This window comes from Haematobia irritans, chromosome 3 (assembly GCF_050003625.1).
Source record: "Haematobia irritans isolate KBUSLIRL chromosome 3, ASM5000362v1, whole genome shotgun sequence".
NCBI lineage: Eukaryota > Metazoa > Arthropoda > Insecta > Diptera > Muscidae > Haematobia > Haematobia irritans.
In genome coordinates this window covers 202,424,574-202,445,082 of record NC_134399.1, presented here as the reverse complement: position 1 = coordinate 202,445,082, position 20,509 = coordinate 202,424,574, and the positions used below count along the sequence as shown (strand labels likewise).

Genomic DNA, 20,509 nt, shown 5'->3' with positions numbered 1-20,509 from the left:
AGTCAAGTTCAAAATTAACATCGTTGCAAATACTTTTCAACCTAAATTTGTATGAATGATATCACCACTTTTGCATTGATAATTCGATTTCCTTCCTGTTGGTGTCATAAAACAGCATTAAAATGTTTTAACATGCGGGAAATTTGAAATTAGGAACGTTCTGGACCGCGTGTTAGAATTGATTTCCAGCAGAAGGAATTCACAAAATATCAATTTTAAACCGATAACAGCATATGAATTAAACTGACGATGTGATGCACATTTTCATCCAGAAGTTGTTGATTTCAACAATTTGTTGTTTTTAACAATTTTAATTGGTTGACTTGTATTGTTTCTGGAAACTTTTTCTTGTCATTGGTCAGCTTCTTAATGTTTGCAAGAATGTAGTATCCAAAGATTTTAGTTTTCTGCAAGTAGATTTAAATTTAGTGACTAAAGTGTTGATTTAATTTTTCATATTGACGTACCAATTATTATAAACTATTTGAAGCAGTTCCAGTTAATTGTTCACCATTTTTTCATCGGTCAGCTTTTTAATGTTTTCAAGAACGTAGAATCCATAATTTTAGTTTTCTGATAGACATAGATATACATTTAGTGACTTCCTTAAAGTTTTATTTCATTTTTTATTTTCAATTACCTATTTTTATAAACTATTTGGATATTTGTCTAAAATTTTCCATTTTTTTGATTTCTTGCAATTGACCACGAACTTCGTTGCACAAATAAGTATTGAAAACCACATGGTTTTTTCGTTGCATTTTAGGGTAGTGTTTTGTCAAAGTTTTCTCATATTATCTTCAACACCTTTTCAAAGATTTCGTCAACATTTTGGCAAATTGGAAGTAATTCGTAAACAATTTGAAGATGTATTGAAGATGAGCTTTTTCAAGTCCAGTTGAATTTATGTTAAAAATTATATTTACCCTCAAAATGAAAAGTTGTTGCATTTGAAAAACGCTCATCCTGTGTTTATTGGGAAGTTGAATTTATGTTGAAAATTCTATTTACCCTCAAACTGAAAAGTTGTTGCCATAACTCAAATTTGATTTTGCTAGAGAAATTTCAACTTCTGTTTAGTTTCTCCCAAAATTCGATTTCCCCTTGAAAATAAATATGCTTATCTGGCATCTATTGTAATATCATGATTTTTTTATCCATCTGGCAACATCGGGCGGTACTCGTCGAATATAAATACGTCATTATTCACAACAAATATATTTAGTGTCCAGAATCCCAAAATTCAGATTCCAATTGGGAATTTCTCGTGTAACTTTAGATATTTTTCCTTGAAAACACTTTGAAGTCTGGAAAATAGTACAATGCAAATGTGAAAGACGAGGAGAAGTAACAGTTTTTATGGTAATGGGTTAATGGAAGTAGTTTGATATGGTGGTAGTTGTGGTGTCCAAAAAAACCCAGCAAGAAGCACAAGAAATACAAGACAAACAAAACGTAAGTTACCTTTGGAGTTAAGTAATTTTTCGACAAAAGATTTACTTCATTGTATATACATATACAAAAAAAAAAAAAAAAAAAAAAACAGTGTGTATAAAATCGAGTTTTTATATTAGCATGCCAAAATTCTATTTATTTTTATTACTTTTGTGGATTTCCATGCAAGAAATATATATGTACATATATATTTCTACTAATACCTTCATGGCAATAAAAAAAAATTAAAATGTGTATGGGAACGTTAAATACATCACAATGAAATGAAATGAAATAAAAAAATGTTGCAGGAACTTATTGTTGTGTGATCATTGACCTATATGTGCAAAAAGTCCGTTTATTGATAAACATAAACACGAGACTTTGCTGGCGTCGTACGTCACTCCTAATCACGAGAAGACTTATTACTACACCACAAAGTGGGCCAGTACATTGAGCCAGACTTTTTGTACGATGAAATCAGACGAGCCTTCCTAACCTTGCCCTTTCTCGCCAACACATGTTTAAAGCACAAGTGATAAGAACATTTTCCGAGATGCTTCTGTTGGAGGGCGGTATAATAATTTTAGGACATCATATGGAATTGTTTAATAACTATCGAAATTTTACAAAAAAGTAGAAGAAGTAAAAATTAAACAAACGCCAAATTGAAAATAGAACTAACTGCGAATATTTTATTACTTTTTTTTAACCAGATTTGTATGAGGCCATAGGTTTCTGTTTGCCTCCATGGTTTACACGGTTTTATGTCTTGCTCTACTTGTTTATATGACCAAGACAGCCTTAGGATCAATAATATCATCTCATTTTTTCCAATTTGATTTTCATTTTATCATTAGCCTAAAGATATTATTTGGACTTTACCACTTTCCGGGGTGTAGAGTACTAGGTTAGGTTAGGTTAATGGACGGCAATGGATATCATGTTTTTCTATCAAAAGCAATATCTTAGCTTCCTGACATACGTCATAAATAACCAATAAAATAAATTCCCACATAAATCTCATTATTACTTTTTTTATTTTATTTTTTATTTATTCATCCTAAGCCTACAAGGCCAATAATTAAAGTACAACTTGTCTTAAAGCCTAGGCAAGGAATTATAATCATAATTTTAACAATAAATTTAAATATGAATATAATCATAGTTATAAAAGTAACTATCAAGATGGTTGAACGTTTATTTGAAGGGCCCCCACCCAATTAAAAAAGAAATACATGCCCATGTTCCCAAATCCACTTCCAGGTGAATGTGAATCAATTCCACGATTTTCGTGTCCTACAATCCACTTTCACCCGAATTTTCGTGAAATGAATTCACTTGCAAAAATCTTGGTGAAAGTTGAATTATGTCCAAGATGGGTGTATTTCCGGTTAAAAAAAGTACTCGCATAAAAAATTTGAAATGTTTTATATTTAATACATGAGTTATATTAAAACTGCGTCATTTTTAATTAAAAAATAATAAATTATAATAAGTCTATTGATTCCACTTATTTTGATTTCCGCCTTAGTGAATTTTTGGGTGATTTGTGCAACCTAGCTGTTGTGTCCCGAGTGGTAATTAAAAAGGACAAGTTATGTGGTAGTTTGTGATATATATATATTTTATTACTATCTCCAATATAAAACGGTTTTTGAAGGATCAAAGGTCGATGGCAACTAACTTGATGCTATATGCTTTAGCGCGCTTTTATAAAGATGATGTTAGAATATATATTGACATTAAAACATAGAAATGAGAATGTTGCATACTATATGTAAAGATACAATTCGCGTTGCCACACTCATAGGTAAACTCAGAGATACTACAGTCTCCCTCACTAGTAAATTACGTGATCTCCAAATCGAGCAGGCATTCTTCTGGATCTAGCCGATCGTCTAAGAGCATCGGGAGTTGTCGTTTGTGTCCTTGCTGGTAAAGGTTGAGATGTTGGCGGCACCGGCTTTCTTTGGATAACTATTTCTTCTATTTGTGGTGTTTTGGTGATTGGCTTCTCTGCAGCTATAGTAGGGAGATCCTGACTATAAACTAGAGTTTTATAAAGCTGATTAATATGTCGTTTCAAAATATAATTATTATCGAGCTTTACTAGATAGTGTAATTTACCAAACTTTTTTAAAATTGTGCCAAAACGCCATGTCTGTTTACCATCACTAAACCAACGTACTTGAACTCTCTCCCCCACAAGTAGCTGCCTTACTCTAGGGGCATCCGTTTTTGATTTTTCATGTTTTATTGGACGAATTGCGTCTAGCGATATCCGTATCTCCCGACCAAGGTACATTTTGGCTGGAGTTTCTCCATTGGCTTGTGGTGTTGCTCTATACCTCAAGAGGATTTCTTGTACTTTGGTGTGAAGTGGAAGTTTTTCGTCTGCCATTGCTTTTAATTTCCTTTTTAGGGTCTGGATGTGTCTCTCGGCTAGACCATTAGTTGCTGGGTGTCCCGGAGCAATGAATTTTTGAATTATGCCTCTTTCCTTGCAGAATTTTTGGAAGCTTGCACTCTGAAATATGGTTGCGTTATCAGATACCAATACTTCAGGTAATCCATGCGTCGCAAATATGTTTTGTAGCAATGCTATTGTTTTGTCTGACGTCGGAGCATCCTTTAGTACTTTAATTTCTGGCCATTTGGATTTTGCATCGATCAGTACAAAAAAGTAATGGTTTTGGAATGGCCCAGCGTAATCAATATGGACCCTTTGAAAATTTTCGGTTGGATCATCCCAATGGTGAGTCTGCACTTTTGGTGGTGAGCTTCTAATTGAAGCGCAATTCGGGCAAGCCCTCACAAATTTTTCAATGTCTGCATCGATATTTTGCCAAAAGCAATACTTCCTTGCCAGCTGTTTCATTCGAACGACCCCAATGTGTGTGTGGTGTAGCTCTTTGAGCATTTCTGTGCGCAGCACTTGTGGAATCATTACACGATCCCCCTTAAATATTATACCATCTTGTAACGAGTACTCAGGATTGTTATGGTCTTCACTTAAAAGCGATTTTTTTATATTTTTGTATTCAGGATCACGATCTGTTTCTTGTGCAATTAATCCTGGCGTTACCACATATGTTGAAATAGTATTAATATATTGGTCCTGAAAATCTTTCGCCTCCCTATCCAGAGAATGCACATGTTTTCCATTTGTTTGCAATGGTGCTCTGGATAAACAATCGACATGGGCTATCTTATCGGCGCTCCGATGTTCAATCTTGTAGTTAAATCCTTGTAAAAATGAAGCATAGCGGAGCAATCTGGCTGATGTCATTGCCGGTGTTTTCGCATTTTGATGAAATATTCTCGAAAGGGGGCGATTATCTGTCACCAATGTGAACTCTCTTCCATATAAGAACATAAATAATCTGTCGACTGCAAACATGATAGCTAGTGCTTCTCTATCGAGTTGGCTGTAATTCTGTTCAGCTCTTGTGAGTGCTCTAGAGACAAATGCCACCGGTCGATCACAATCATTCAATCTATGCGAGAGTACTGCCGCTACTCCAGTTGGACTTGCGTCACATGTTAAAAACAATGGTAACTCACTGTTATATGGAGTTAGAACACGATCAGCTACAATACTCTTCTTTAATTTAATAAAAGCATTTTCACAATTTTTCCCCCACACAAATGATTTTCCTTTCTCAAGTAGCTTACGCAAAGGGGCTGTAAGGGTTGCCATGTCGGGAATGAATCTTGCGTAGTACGTAACCATCCCCAAGAATCTTCTGACGTCTTCAGTATTCACAGGACGTGGTAATTTTTCGATTGCTTGGACCTTAGCTGGACATTTTGCTATTTTGTTATGGCTTATTACATATCCCAAGTAATTGATCTGTTCCTTAAAATACTCACATTTGTCTTTATTTAAATGCAGCTGATATTGCTGAAGACGTTCCAAACATTTGTTGAGCCTTTCTTCGCAAACTTCTTTTGTTGGCCCATGCACAACTATGTCATCAAAATATGAAATGGTTCCATCCAAGTTTTGGAGTATTTGGTCTAGTATACGATTAAATTCGCTAGGAGCTGTTTTTATACCAAACGATAAGCGGTTCATTTGATACGTACCTCTATGAGTCGATATTGTTTGAATTACTTTGCTTTCGTCATCTACAGGAACGTGAAGGTACGCCTTGTAGAGATCAAGCTTACAAAAGTATTTTGAACCCTTCAAGGAGCTGAAAATTTCATCAACGGTTTTTATCGGGTAATGCGCTGACTCGAGCTGTGGGTTGACACGTATTTTATAATCGACACATAGTCGAACTTTTCCATCCGGTTTCGGTATTATCACCAGTGGTGAACCCCAATCGCTCGTGTTTACTTTGGTTATAATACCATCTCGCTCCAAGTCATCGAGTTCCTTTTCAACCTTCTCTCGTAATGCAAACGGAACTTGTCTCTCTTTTATAAACGATGGCTTAGAACCTTCCTGTAATTTAAGGGAACAAGTTACACCTGGTATACAACCCACTTTCGGCTCGAAGATTTCCGAGTACTTTTGCAAAATATTTTCTAATGAATTAATATGGTATGTATTGCCGTTTTTGTTAGTTACCTGTTCCTTGTCAACTTCACTAAGATTTATATTAAGATGTCGAATCCACACACGACCCAACAGCGCTGAATGTTTCGATTCAACAACAAACATTTGTTCAACCGACTTCTTGCCTTTATATTGAACGTTGACTTCCACAACACCTAATGGTGCAAACACATCACCAGTGTATGATCGAAACGCTATTTTTGTACTTTTTATTTTGGCGTTTATGTTTAATTTATCAAAATCACATTTGGGAATCAGAGTATAGCCGGCACCAGAATCCACTTCAAAAATTTGTTTTTTCCCTTCAACATAGACTGCAGTGAAAAATTTTTGCAATTCACGATTCGGCACAATTGATTTGTATATGTCTATTATTTGATGAATTCCAAAGTTGTCAACTTCTTCGCCGTCACAATCGTCATCGGAAGAGTAAGCTTCCACCACATTGAAAGATGTTGATTGCTTGTGTTTCATTTTAGATTTTATACACACTTCTTTGACGTGACCCGTTTTATTACATGATGTGCATTTAAGCTTGTATTTGTTAATTTTACACTCATTAGAACGATGATTACTACGTCCGCAACGTAAACAAACTCCTTCTATGCCCAGTTTTCGATAATCGATCTTCGATGTTAATGTCATGTTTTTATTGCGATGGCTGTATCGATTACTGGACTGTTGTTGTGACTGTGGAATTCTCATGTGGTGTACATCACTATTTAAAGAGCTACTTCCAATTTCATTATTATTTTGTTTAGCTGCCTCCAGTATTTTGGCTTTTTCAACTATTTCCAAAAAAGTTTCATCGGGTTTTTCTAACAATTTCTCTCTAATTGCACAGTCGCGTATTCCTCGAATAAATTGAGCTCTACAGAAAATATCAGAAATTGACTTGTTACACACACACATAAAATTACATACTGCAGCTCTTTTCTGTAATACAGCAACAAAATCCGATATACTTTGTTCTTCATTTTGGACTTCATTTAAAAATCTGTGCTGCTCTACAAGAATGTTCTTTTTCGGACAAAAATGTTTTTGATATAAGTCGTTTATTTCATCATACTGAAGTTGATTTATACTGCGAGGAGCTGCCAATGTCGCTAGCAATGCGTAATTGGATGCACCTACATACTGCAGTAAAAGCTTTGCACACAGCTCCTTATTTGTAAAAACTCCTTTAAGCTGTAAATGAATTTCCAACCGCTCCTTGTATATATCGAAAGTTTCCACATTGGGATCGAAATGATCGAAGTTTGATAATACGTTGATGCTGGTCACGTTTGATTGCTGAGTCCGTTGCTGCTCCATGGCTTTGGTCATATTTGCTATTGCCTCCAACAATGTGTTCATTTCGGCCATTTTCACTTATTAATTTTTCTATTAACTGATCGAAGTAGGTTTGATTTAGAAATTGATTGAAGTAATAAGAGTTATGGCTTTCTGAGATCCTTTTCTTTCATCCTCGTCGCCATTTGTTGTGTCCCGAGTGGTAATTAAAAAGGACAAGTTATGTGGTAGTTTGTGATATATATATATTTTATTACTATCTCCAATATAAAACGGTTTTTGAAGGATCAAAGGTCGATGGCAACTAACTTGATGCTATATGCTTTAGCGCGCTTTTATAAAGATGATGTTAGAATATATATTGACATTAAAACATAGAAATGAGAATGTTGCATACTATATGTAAAGATACAATTCGCGTTGCCACACTCATAGGTAAACTCAGAGATACTACACTAGCTGGTTACAGAAAAGTTCAAAAAAGAACGTGGAATTAAGAACACAAAATTTTCACGTTCGTGGATTTGACGTGAATAGTGGAAGTGGATATCATCGGAACATGGGTGACAAAGAGTCTTTCGTATGGAAGTGTGTGTCCTAAACAACACCAATAAATCATAATCATTAAACAGAATGAGGAACAAAAAAAAAAAAGAAATATTTTAAGTCAATTGGAAGCAAGGTCCAGTAACGAGTACTGCGAACAAGAAAGGAATGCTCATACAATGAGCACGTTATTCTAGGGATAATTATCTGAGTATTCCTAGTAAAATCGAAGATCTCTCATAAAGCTCTAGGTATTCCACTTCTCATGACCTTATAAAAGATGGAGAGATTTACACAATCAACAAAACTGGAAAACGGTATGCCTAGAAATTGCACAACCAACTACGAAATGTGGTCTCGCCGTCGAACATTAAAAATAAATCTAACAATAGAATTCACAGCACGCCTCAATTTCAAGAAGTTAGTGGCCGTTGTACCAGACACTATCTCAATGTCATACCGTATAATAGGCATTAGCAAAGCATGGGCCAATATAGACCTCACCCAAAGAGGCAAAAACAAATTGGAAGAATATATCCTCCGCAAAGTCACATATATTCTACCGCGTCAATGTGAGGACCAAAACACAAATGCCCGTCAATCAAAACTCCCAAACATTTTAGCTAATCGACGAGTTCAACCACATTTCTTCCAATCATAACATTAATATTGACAACCAAAAAGCACTGCCTTCGTCTTCAGAGGATTCAAAATAAACGAGTTTGCTACAGCCCATTGTTCAACTCGGCGCAAATAAAAGTTCACGTTATTCTCCAAAAGTGGGAACAAGTGCTTCCACTAGTGATTCTCAAAATTCCTAATAGTTTATTTTAGACATATTTAAATTCCCACTTGGTGACAACAACGAAAAGTCGGTAATTCAATTGTGGCAAACATCGAAACAAGTCGGTGTCCAAAAAGAAGCAAGCAGAAGCAATTTTAGCCAATTTTAGACTATTCAGTCGATTGGCAACTTAAATTAGATAAGTCGAAAACAAAGCAAAACTAGATTAGTCAAACTAATTTACTGATAGCCTCCTATACCTCCAGGTATGAGAAGAATATTTTGTAACATTTTATCGCATCTCCAAATCATATTTGAAGGTCGATATTAAGCTCGCTCTATATCGCGAAAATAGTCAAACTTTTTGTATTGTTGCATTGGATCATTAGGTCAAAAATTGTATTTCTTAAAGCGGGAATTAAGCACGGTTACTTTTCTTTAATAATTCATTTTGAAGAAAATAAACTATCAATTGTTGCAATGGATCATTCCCCATCAAGTTATAACAAAATTTGTAACAAGAAAAAAATCAAATTTTATTCTGTTGAATAAAATATTTAAATAAATATTTCCTGCTAAACTCGAACTTAGTACCCACATTTATGACTAAATTTGTATGGAGTTCATTCCAATCAGAAATTTCAATTTCGTTCCTCTCTAGATTAAAAAAAATACGATTTTCTTTCTTTCAGTATAACAGTAGTATTTAAAGCCTCCCAAGATGATTAAGAGACTATATGAAGAAGGCAATTTTATTTGTTTCAAATTTATTACAGTGACTAATATACAATTTAAAACAATATTATCATTTTTAATATTAACATTGATATCATAATTCTATTTTTAGATACCCTGGCTCACTAGCATCAATAGCGTAAACAGCACTATTTACAAAATAAAAACGTCATATGATTTAAATTAGACCCTATAAGAATTGGTGCAAGTAAAATCAATCATTGAAGTGGTTTAAATTTCCTTGCAAATTAGGCAAAAACAAAACACACATAACCATGGCGGGAGGAGCAACTTCGGTATTGCGTGGCAATACTCAGGATGGTCGTTCCAACGCAACGGTTGAGAATTCATCGTCATCCAAATATTCACGTACAGCTCCAAATTTCATGTTGACATCCCATTCTGAGGCATTACTGCAGGGTCTAAATGCATTGAGATGTTCGGATAAACTTTTTGATGTAACACTTATTGTGGAGGGAAGAACATTTAAGGTAAGAAAATATTTAATGGATACACAACTTTTTAAATTCTAAATACATTTCTTCTGCACAGTTAGCATTTAAATGCATTGTTTGTATCCTATTTATATGGTATTGTATTTGTATTCTTATCATTCATTAGCTTTCGCTTTTATTTGAAGGTTGTGAGTATTTGCATTGTTGTTTGTTTTATTTTTTTTATTTAAATTCACGTGCTGCGAACATAAACAAATTATTTAAATCGTCTATTGAATGATATATATATGTTTAAGTCATTGATCGCTTATCAATACATGATACAGTGGGTAGAAGAAAAAATTGTATGCCAATATATCGGAAAAATGTGTTGCTTACTTTAGATCCGTAAAAATATCCCAATAATTATTTTGCAAATTATAGCGCGCAAAATTCCTTATTGCATACAAAAAAAGGGGCTGGAGATCACATGTTTAAATTTTTTGCACATCCCCATAGTGCGCCACGGATCTAATGCCAAACACCAGTAAATAAAAATATATTTGAATGCATTCTATAATGCTTTTTATATTTCGGAGTATTTCAAAACGTCTTGTTCTAGACTTTAGAAAAATTTGATTTTTCAACCTTTAAAATTATTGTATATTTACAAATCTACTTTTCGCTATTCTAAAAGTTGAATAAGATGGATTTTTCATTAATGGATTGAGTTTTAGCTCAATTTTCCAAGATTTGAAGAAGTGGAAATGTTTATAAGTGAGAAATAGAATTTTATAAAAGATCAAAAAAGTTGAAAATCAGAAGTCCACTTTCAGTGATAGTTAAGTAAAAAAATAAACTGAAACTCAATTTTACAAGATTTCAAGAAGTGGAAATGTTTATTAAAGAGAAATAGACATTTATAAAAGATCAAAAAGTTGAACATTTGAATTCTTCTTATACCTATTCGTTAAATTCCTACAATGGTTTTAAGGTGTATTTTTAAAATTTGACTGTTGCAAAGCCCTGCGATATAACAGGTTGGCTGATAAATCCCCGGTCTAACAAAGAAAAACACATTTTTTTTTTGTAAAAATTCGTTTTTATTATTCAACATAGTTCCCTTCAAAAGCGATACAACGATTATAACGACCTTCCAATTTTTTATACCATTTTGGTAGTACTCCTTCAGTTTTGCCTCAAAATAGGCCTTAGTTTCGGCGATGACCTCTTCATTGCAGCCAAAATTTTCCCTGCGAGCATCCTTTTGAGGTCTGAGAACAAGAAAAAGTCGCTGGGGGCCAGATCTGGAAAATACGGTGGGCGGGGAAGCAATTCGAAGCCCAATTCATGAATTATTGCCATCGTTCTCAATGACTTGTGGCACGGTGCGTTGTCTTGGTGGAACAACACTTTTTTCTTCTTCATATGGGGCCGTTTTGCAGCGATTTCGACCTTCAAACGCGCAGAACTTTTGATGGTTTTTCCCTTCTAAAGATCATCGATAAAAATTATTCCATGCGCATCCTATAAAACAGAGGCAATTACTTTGCCAGCGGACTTTTGAGTCTTTCCACGCTTCGGAGACGGTTCACCGGTCGCTGTCCACTCAGCCGACTGTCGATTGGACTCAGGAGTGTAGTGATGGAACCATGTTTCATCCATTGTCACATATCGACGGAAAAACTCGGGTGTATTACGAGTTAACAGCTGCAAACACCGCTCAGAATCATCAACACGTTGTTGTGTTTGGTCAAATGTGAGCTCGCGCGGCACCCATTTTGCACAGAGCTTCCGCATATCCAAATATTGATGAATGATATGACCAACACGTTCCTTTGATATCTTTAAGGCCTCTGCTATCTCGTTCAACTTCATTTTACGGTCATTCAAAATCATTTTGTGGATTTTTTTGATGTTTTCGTGGTAACCACCTCTTTCGGGCGTCCGCTGCGTTCACCGTCCTCCGTGCTCATTTCACCACGCTTGAATTTTGCATACCAATCAATTATTGTTGATTTCCCTGGGGCAGAGTCCGGAAACTCATTATCAAGCCAAGTTTTTGCTTCCACCGTATTTTTTCCCTTCAGAAAACAGTATTTTATCAAAACACGAAATTCCTTTTTTTTCCATTTTTTCACAATAACAAAAGTTTCTTCACAAAAGACGCTCTATCTCACAAACTAATTGACTTACAGACGTCAAATTTTGACACGAATCATTTGAAGGTTGGTACTATATAAACATAATATGCATTTAATACTAGTGACGCCATCTATGTGTCAGACCGGGGATTTATCAGCCAACCTGTTACATCCGAGGGGCCTCGCTATTATTATTGATTGCTGCCCGATTCTATGCTTAGCTATCATATATAATCAAAATCATTTTTTTTTTGTCGCATTAGGTTGAAATGGATATTCTGAACATCCAAGACAATTGTGCCACAACAGGACTGAATTATAATTTATTTCCCTATTACATTCCAGGCTCATCGAGTTGTCCTTGCAGCGTGCAGTGATTATTTCTGCGCCATGTTCACTGATGCCATGCGGGAAGCTCGTCAATCTGAAATCAAATTAAACGGAGTCAATGCTCGTGGTATTGAGTTACTCATTGAATATGCCTATACTTCAAAACTAGAACTAGATCGAAATAATGTTCAAGATGTGCTATCGGTATCAACCCATGTGCAAATGAAAGCTGTCATTGAAGCTTGTTCAAACTATTTGGAATCACAAATTGATTTGGAGAATTGTGTTGCAATAGCTGCATTGGCCGATCTGTATGATTTGGATGCATTGAAACGTAAAACATACCGATTCATATGTTCTCGATTGGATGAATTTGCCCAAACTCCAGATTTAGTGAATTTAACATGGGATCAGTTGGATTATATTTTGTCGTGCAACTATCCTGTTGACTGTAGAGAAGAAAGAGTTTTACAAATAACATTGCAATATTGTTTGGAGACTAGATTAAAAGTTGAACTTGCCCGATTGTTGTTTGCCAAAGTGCGTTTTAATCAAATCGAAGTAAAAGATGTAAATACCTTACTCTCCAATACGGAAGCTGTAGAAGAAGATTCACAACAATATATTGATGTAATAAGGCAAGAAATGCAGAAACAAGAACAATTACGAAAACATAATACAAAAGATTGTGATGAAGTCATCTCCTCAAGTGTTTTGATAAATTCTCGTGGCATGGAATTGGCTTTGGTGAAAATTGGAGGCTTTGAAACGAATGGCTTAACAAATCAAATTAATTGTTTTCTGCCATCCGTAGGAAAATGGGAGAGTTTAACTGTGATTCCACATATAGAGCAATGTAAGTTTATATGTAATATATTTTTTGGTTAATTATAAATGGTCATATATTTTGTTTTGTAGGTAATTATGGCACTGCTGTTTTGGGCAATGATTTGTACATTGTGGGTGGTTCTTATGATGTTTGTCTCAAGGAATATATACATCCCTTTGGTTTTCGTTATTGTCCCACGAAGGATAAATGGAAGACCATTGCCCCCATTCAAGCAGATCGTTGTCGTTTCTCCTTGAATGCCATGGGAAATTTCCTATATGCCGTGGGAGGTGTATGTGAACTGAATGATAACGATGGTGATCATTGGGCCAATGATATGGCTCAATCCAATTGTGAGCGTTATAATGCCAGTGCTGATCGCTGGGAATATTTGCCAGCCTTAAGCGAGAATAGAAGTCAACATGCTGGTGTAGTGTTGGGCGATAAACTTTATATATCTGGTAAGTGAGAGCAAATAAAAATATTGATGAAACCAAAGAGAATAAGCGAAATCAGCAAATGATTTGTCTTTGTAATGAAAAACAGACAGACAAATGATCGTGGTAATCAATGATATTATATCCACAAATTTTCACGGTTGCCACACAAAATTTTTTATAGAAATAAAATTTCGAAAAAATTTTCTATAGAAATAAAATTTTGATAAAATTTTCTATAGAAATAATATTTTGATAAAATTTTCTATAGAAAACAAAATTTGATAAAATTTCCTGTAGAAATCAAAATTTGACAAAATTTTCTATAGAAAAAAAAAAATTGACAAAATTAAAAAAAAAAAATTGACAAAATTTTTATAGAAAAAAATTGCTGACAAAATTTTCTATAGAAATAACATTTTTACAAAATTTTCTATAGAAATAAAATTTTGACAAAATTTTCTATAGAAATAAAATTTTTACAAAATTTCTATAGAAATAAAATTTTTTCAAGATTTTCTATGGAAATAAAGTTTTGACAAAATTTTCTATAGAAAAAAAGTCAATGTATGGTTTTAAGCTGAAATAAAAAAACAACAACAATGATTAGAAAAACAAATTTTGACAAAATTTTATATAGAAATAAAATTTTTACAAAATTTTCTATAGAAATAAAATTTTGACAAAATTTTCCATAGAAATAAAATTTTGACAAAATTTTCTATAGAAATAAAATTTTGACAAAATTTTCTATAGAAATAAAATTTTTTCAAGATTTTCTATGGAAATAAAGTTTTGACAAAATTTTCTATAGAAAAAAAGTCAATGTATGGTTTTAAGCTGAAATAAAAAAACAACAACAATGATTAGAAAAACAAATTTTGACATTTTGAAATTTTTTGAAATTTTTTTAATTGTTTGGCGGTTGCTAAGCAGCTTGAAACTGACCATAACACCGCCATTTCTGAAATTCAAACACACAACGATGTACTTCAGAGAAGATTAAATAGGGCAGACATAGTAATTAATGGCTTACCTGAAGGTATAACTGACCTAAGGGTACCCATAATAAAGATTGCTTCGTTATGTAACATAGACCTCCCACTGTCCGGTATACAACACTGTTGTTATATGGGCAAATCTGTTTTATTGAAACTTAATTGCATTTACACCCGGGATGTACTCATGGCAAACTATTACAATGGCGATCCATTATTACTTTCTACTGTTCTTGGAGAAAATACTGCTGGAAGAGTGTTCTTAAACGATCATTTGCATCAAGCTGCGTCAAAATTGACATACATATGTCGGAAACTTCGTAGGCAGAAAAAAATTACAGCATTTAAGCTTATAAACGGAGATCTGCCTAAAGTTGTCGTTAATCTTCCGAATGGTACGAGGACGACTCTGGATACCCGCGAATGTGCTGACTTACTTGATGCAGTAGACCGCACCAATATCACATCCAATCCTTTTAGTAGTAGTGGATTTTCCACCTGACCTCTTTTAGTAGTTCAATTTCAATTTAAATTACCTGCCATATATAATCCTTGTTTAATTTTTTTGTATTTTTTCTATTTTTTTTATACTAACTATACTTCATCCTAAAAGCTGATATCAAAATTCAATTTTAGTAGATTTTTGTTTTTTGCTTTTCTTTTAAAACTAAGTCTACTCTTCGTATTTCAAGTATTTGATAATTATTTTTGATGTCTGCTTTTAGATAGTAGTTATAATAATTTCCTGGTAACGTTACTTAATGAATGAATTATATTTTCTAACAATTATATATACATATTTATGGATCTTAGTAATTTAGGTGATATTATCCATGACAATTCATTTTTACGTTCCCAATTGTCCTCTTTTAATAACAACCTAAATTTTGCTCATTTTAATGCACAGAGCTTCAATATTAAGCCAACGTCAACAAAATTAGCAGAAATTCGAAGTATTGTTGAGGGTAGTCTACTCGATATAGTCGGCGTGAGTGAGACATGGCTTAAGGGCCAAAATTCTAATGTCGTCAAAATATCTGGTTATTCTTCATACAGAAATGATAGGCCACTTCGGAGAGGAGGAGGTGTTGCCTTATTTATTTCCAGTCGACTTACGGCAAAGGTTGTACATTCTGGTCTTAATTATGGTGTGGTGGAATGCCTTTTTGTGGAAGTGGTAGTTGGGAGGGAAAAAATTTTGGTTGGTGTTGTTTACCTTCCAACTGGGGACTTCGAGTCGCTCGAGTCAGAACTTTCTGATTTGCTGGTACGCTATTCTAACATTATAATAATGGGGGACTTCAACAACAATTTATTTGACGTCGCTAAGTCGTACAACCTGAGACGTGCATGCCTAAGAATGGGGGTTTCCTTGGTTCACAATAATGTACCAACGCATTATGACGCATTTCATCAGTCGTCTTCCCTCATTGACTATTTTCTGATTTCTTGTCCAGAACGTAAGCGTGCTGGTGGGCAGTTTATTTCACCTGGTATTTCAAAGCACGCTTTCATTTATTTATCGTTAGATTTTAGTGTTCGCCAAAGCAGCGACATCTATGAGTATTTTGATTACAACAATTATGATGATCAATTGTTGCGAAATACTATCTCGTGTGTTGATTTCTCGAATTTATACTTAACCTCCGATGTCGATTTGCAGCTGCGTGTGCTTATGGCTGGAATTGACACAATACATTCTGCTTTTCCTAAAAGAAGAGCAAAGTTTTTCAATAACAGTCGTGATGACTGGATTAAGTCTCCCCTTGTACGCTACCATCAGTCATTGGCTGATATAGCTTATAAAGCTTATCTTCGTGACAGGAATCAAGAGAATTGGTCAAATTATTGTAGGGCCAGAAATCGGGCTAAAGCCGTCAAAAGGAGGTTAAAGAGGAATTGTCATGCCGCTATGTTTGATCGCTGTGGACACCCTAAGGAATTTTGGAACATAATTAGGGATAACGGCATAATTGGTGGTGAAGTATCCCCTATTCGTACAGATAATGTTAGTAGTGTTGATGACCTGAATGATGGATTTGTAAGTAACCAGTTAAATGTCGTGGGGGATTTTGGATCGTTTTTAACATCTTCACTTGGTGAAGCGGGATTTTCATTCAACTGTGTTACTATTGACGATGTCATCTGTGCTTTTTCGTCCGTTAAGTCTAATGCTTCTGGAAACGATGGATTTCCACTCAAATTCTACAAAATAGTAATACCACATATCGCCGACCACTTCCTTCATTTGGTCAATACCATTATCATGACTTCTAAGTTCCCTCGTGAGTGGAAAACGGCAAGAGTGTGTCCGATTAAGAAAAGGTCAAGTCCGAATTGTCATGAGTATAGGCCGATAGCGCTAATGCCTGTTTTATCTAAGGTATTCGAATATATTTTGAAAAAGCAACTTAATGATTATCTAGAATTTAATAAGTTACTTTCTGATTGTCAATGTGGCTTCAGAAGTCATAGAAGCACAACAATGTTACTGCTTGGCCTAACTGATGCTATAAGGGGGAGTTTCACGCATGATAAAGTATGCGTTTTACTTTCATTAGACTTAGAAAAGGCCTTCGATCGCGTAGATCATTTCATATTGGTAAAAAAGCTTCACCAATACTTCGGCTTCGGCTTTAGTGCCTGCAAACTTATTGCTTCATACCTTACAGGTAGAAAGCAATATGTGCAGATCAATGGAGACAGATCAAATATTTTGTCGGTAAGGAGTGGAGTCCCACAAGGCTCAATTCTTGGGCCTATGCTTTTCATACTTTTTCTTAATGATTTATTTGCGAATCTTGATATGTTTTGCTCCACTTTTTCGTACGCCGATGATGTTCAGTTGCTTTTTCGGGGGGATGTTAATAATTTAGATGTCTTACAAGCTAAGATTGATTTTGTAACTAATAGTTTATACAGTTGGATGTGTCTCAATAATCTTTCCGTCAATGGTTCTAAGACAAAAGCATTAATTTTTTCATCTCATCCTGATATTGGACTAACTCTTTCTTATAATGGGTGTGATATTGAAGTCGTCCACCATTTAAAATGTTTGGGGGTTACCATTGACGATAGACTTTCATTTGATCTACATATAGACAATGTTATTAGTCAAACGAATTTGACTCTACGCCAATTGTACAACTCTGATTTGATGCTGCCTTTTTCATTCAAAAAGAGACTTGTACATGCTTTGGCAATGCCCAATATTCTATACGGCATTGAGGTTTTTTGTGGCACAAATGCTGGTAACATAAGGAAAGTTAAACTAGCAATTCATAGAATAGTCCGTTATCTACATTCATTGCGTCGATATGACCACATATCTCCTCATGTCCAGGATTTCCTGGGGTGCCCATTTTCGAGTTTTATTGACTTCAGATCACTTGTTCTTTTCCACAAAATTTTCAGTGCTCAGTCACCTCGATTTCTCGTGGACTTATTTTCATTTGGCCGATCGCGGCGAAATCAGATTGTTGTACCTCTTGCCAGAGGTCATATGGACAAGTCATTTCAGGCTAGAATCGCCAGATCTTATAACTGTCTCCCTACTAATTTAAAGGACTTCTCGATTTCTGATTCGACATATCGTAAAAGATTACTCGATCATCTTGGATCACCTGCATGAAGCTTATCCAAACTCTAGTTAGTAGTGCTGCTTTGTTGTGCTTGGTTGAGTAAATAATATTTTCTTATTTTGTCTTTTTTCAATCATAATGGGAACTAAAAATGTTTTGTCATATTTCATTTTCTTTATATTTTTTTTATCATATTATTAATTATAATTGTCATATTTCATTTTTTGTCATATTATTAATTAATCTATTTTATACCTTATATATGTAATTATACTTTTTATATACTCGCATATATTTTCACATTGTCATAACTTCAATTATACTTTAGTCACGGTTAGTAGTCCATTGTAATTTACATGAATTGGCCGCTATGTGGCTTCAAATTACATAATGAAAATAAATAAATAAAATTTTGACAAAATTTTCTATAGAAATAAAATTTTGATAAAATTTTCTATAGAAATAAAATTTTGACAAATTTTTTTTATAGAAATAAAATTTTTACAAAATTTTCTATAGAAATATAATTTTGACAAAATTTTCCATAGAAATAAAATTTTGAAAATTTTTTCTACAGAAATAAAATTTTGACAAAATTTTCGATAGAAATAAAATTTTGACAAAATTTTCTATGCAAATACTGAAATAAACTTCTACAATAAAATAATAAAACATTTCTTTCGAAGAAAAAACATTTTGGCATATTAACCACAAAATGTGGATCAAAAACTTCAAAATAGGATTTTTTTAATATTGTGTTTAATAAAGTGTTCTCAATTCTCTTGAAGAAATGTATGTCCTTCTGAGTTAGGATCATGATATTTTTATGAACTGTCTGTGGTCATTTTACCTAATTATTTTCATTTATAATAACCCACGATTAGAATTTCATAATTTTAAATATTTTAATAATTATTGCAAGTTTTATATATTGTTAAGATTCCACATAAGGCCTTAATTTTAATTTGTCCAAGTGTGCAAAATTGTTATCATATCAAGGAAAGTTTTTCTTTGAATGGAATTCCGAGAAATGAAAAAAAATTGGGGTAATCGCAGAAACCCCCCTAGCTAACTTCCATTCCCGAAATAATTTTTCCCTCATTTTTATCATTTCTAGGTGGCATTGATCGTCATATGGTTTTACCTTCACTTTGGTGTTTTGATACCGTGACTGAAAAATGGAATAAGCTGTGCCAAATGCCAACGCCACGAGCCGATCACATACTCATTGCAATGGATCGTCATATATATGCATGTGGTGGCTGGTATGAAGATAGTATAACTGAAACTCGAGTCTTGGCCGAAACCATTGATGTGTATGATGTTGATACAGATACATGGTCAACAGAGTCAACAAATCCTATGCCAAAATACTATACCGGGGTAGCAGCTGTTAAAAAACGCATTTATTTCATTGGTGGCCTACTATCGTCGGCTACCATAAATCGGGCAACATCGTCAGTTCAATGTTATGATTTGGAAACAAAACAATGGTCATTTAATGTTGAATGGGAATATCCCAAAGAGGTATGGGAATGTACATGTGCCTCATTCTATGTCCCTCAAGAACGCGATGAATTGTATTGGGGCGAAAGTGCGTAAGAAAATTTTACCAGGGAGGGAGACATTGTTATAAATTGTCTTTTGTTAAGTGGGGGTGAAGTTCTAGGCACACTAAATCTAATGTATTATGGTTACAGTTTTATGCAATACTTTAATGATATATATGTAGTTTAAAATTTTTATACTTTTTCGATACAACAAACAATCATATAAACGCGCTTTCGTTACATCTATAAAACAAAAATTGTTCGAAAATCCTTCAAAGATTGTTAGTAGAAAGAAAAACAAAATGTAAATATGTTTATCATGTTACTAAAATTTTAAATGATTTTCTCTTAGCAATGTTTCTTTGAAAAAAAAAGAGGAAAACATGAAATGAAATTATAGCTGCTATGTCAGAATTTATTTTAGGTTATTTTTTGTTCCGTTCAATTAGAATCTCTCTTTTTTGTTTCTAAAATCAAAAGGGCAGAAACCATAAATCTTCTAGACAAGAATTTAATTCAAAGGATAACATATACTGCTACATATTTTTTTTATTAGTTAAACAAATGTATTTTATGCGTTAGGTATTTTTGTTTTTATTCTAGGTATTTAGGTTTTGTACGATTTTTTGACTAACTTTAAACGCTGAATAATTGTTTTTTTTTGTTATAGAATTTATTTATATATATTTTTCATGCGCTTTTTGTATAATTTACATTAAATAATCATAATAATGCGTTTCAACGCTTTGCAATATTATTAGTATTCTTCTGATCGTTGTTATCAATATAAATACATAGCAAAGAAAATGTAGAGATACATTTTATTTTTTATATTTTTATATTT

General features: G+C 33.8%; 1 protein-coding gene across 1 annotated transcript; it reads left to right on the top strand.

Moving 5' to 3' along the window:
• The first annotated feature begins 1,172 nt into the window (after positions 1-1,172).
• On the top strand, positions 1,173-20,262 carry LOC142231633 (kelch-like protein 26). The gene is made up of 5 exons (XM_075302270.1): positions 1,173-1,455; positions 9,475-9,853; positions 12,286-13,126; positions 13,189-13,560; positions 19,233-20,262. Exons 2-5 carry the CDS (start codon positions 9,638-9,640, stop codon positions 19,715-19,717), a joined length of 1,914 nt encoding a protein of 637 aa, XP_075158385.1. The 5' UTR covers positions 1,173-1,455; positions 9,475-9,637; the 3' UTR covers positions 19,718-20,262.
• The last annotated feature ends 247 nt before the right edge of the window (positions 20,263-20,509 follow it).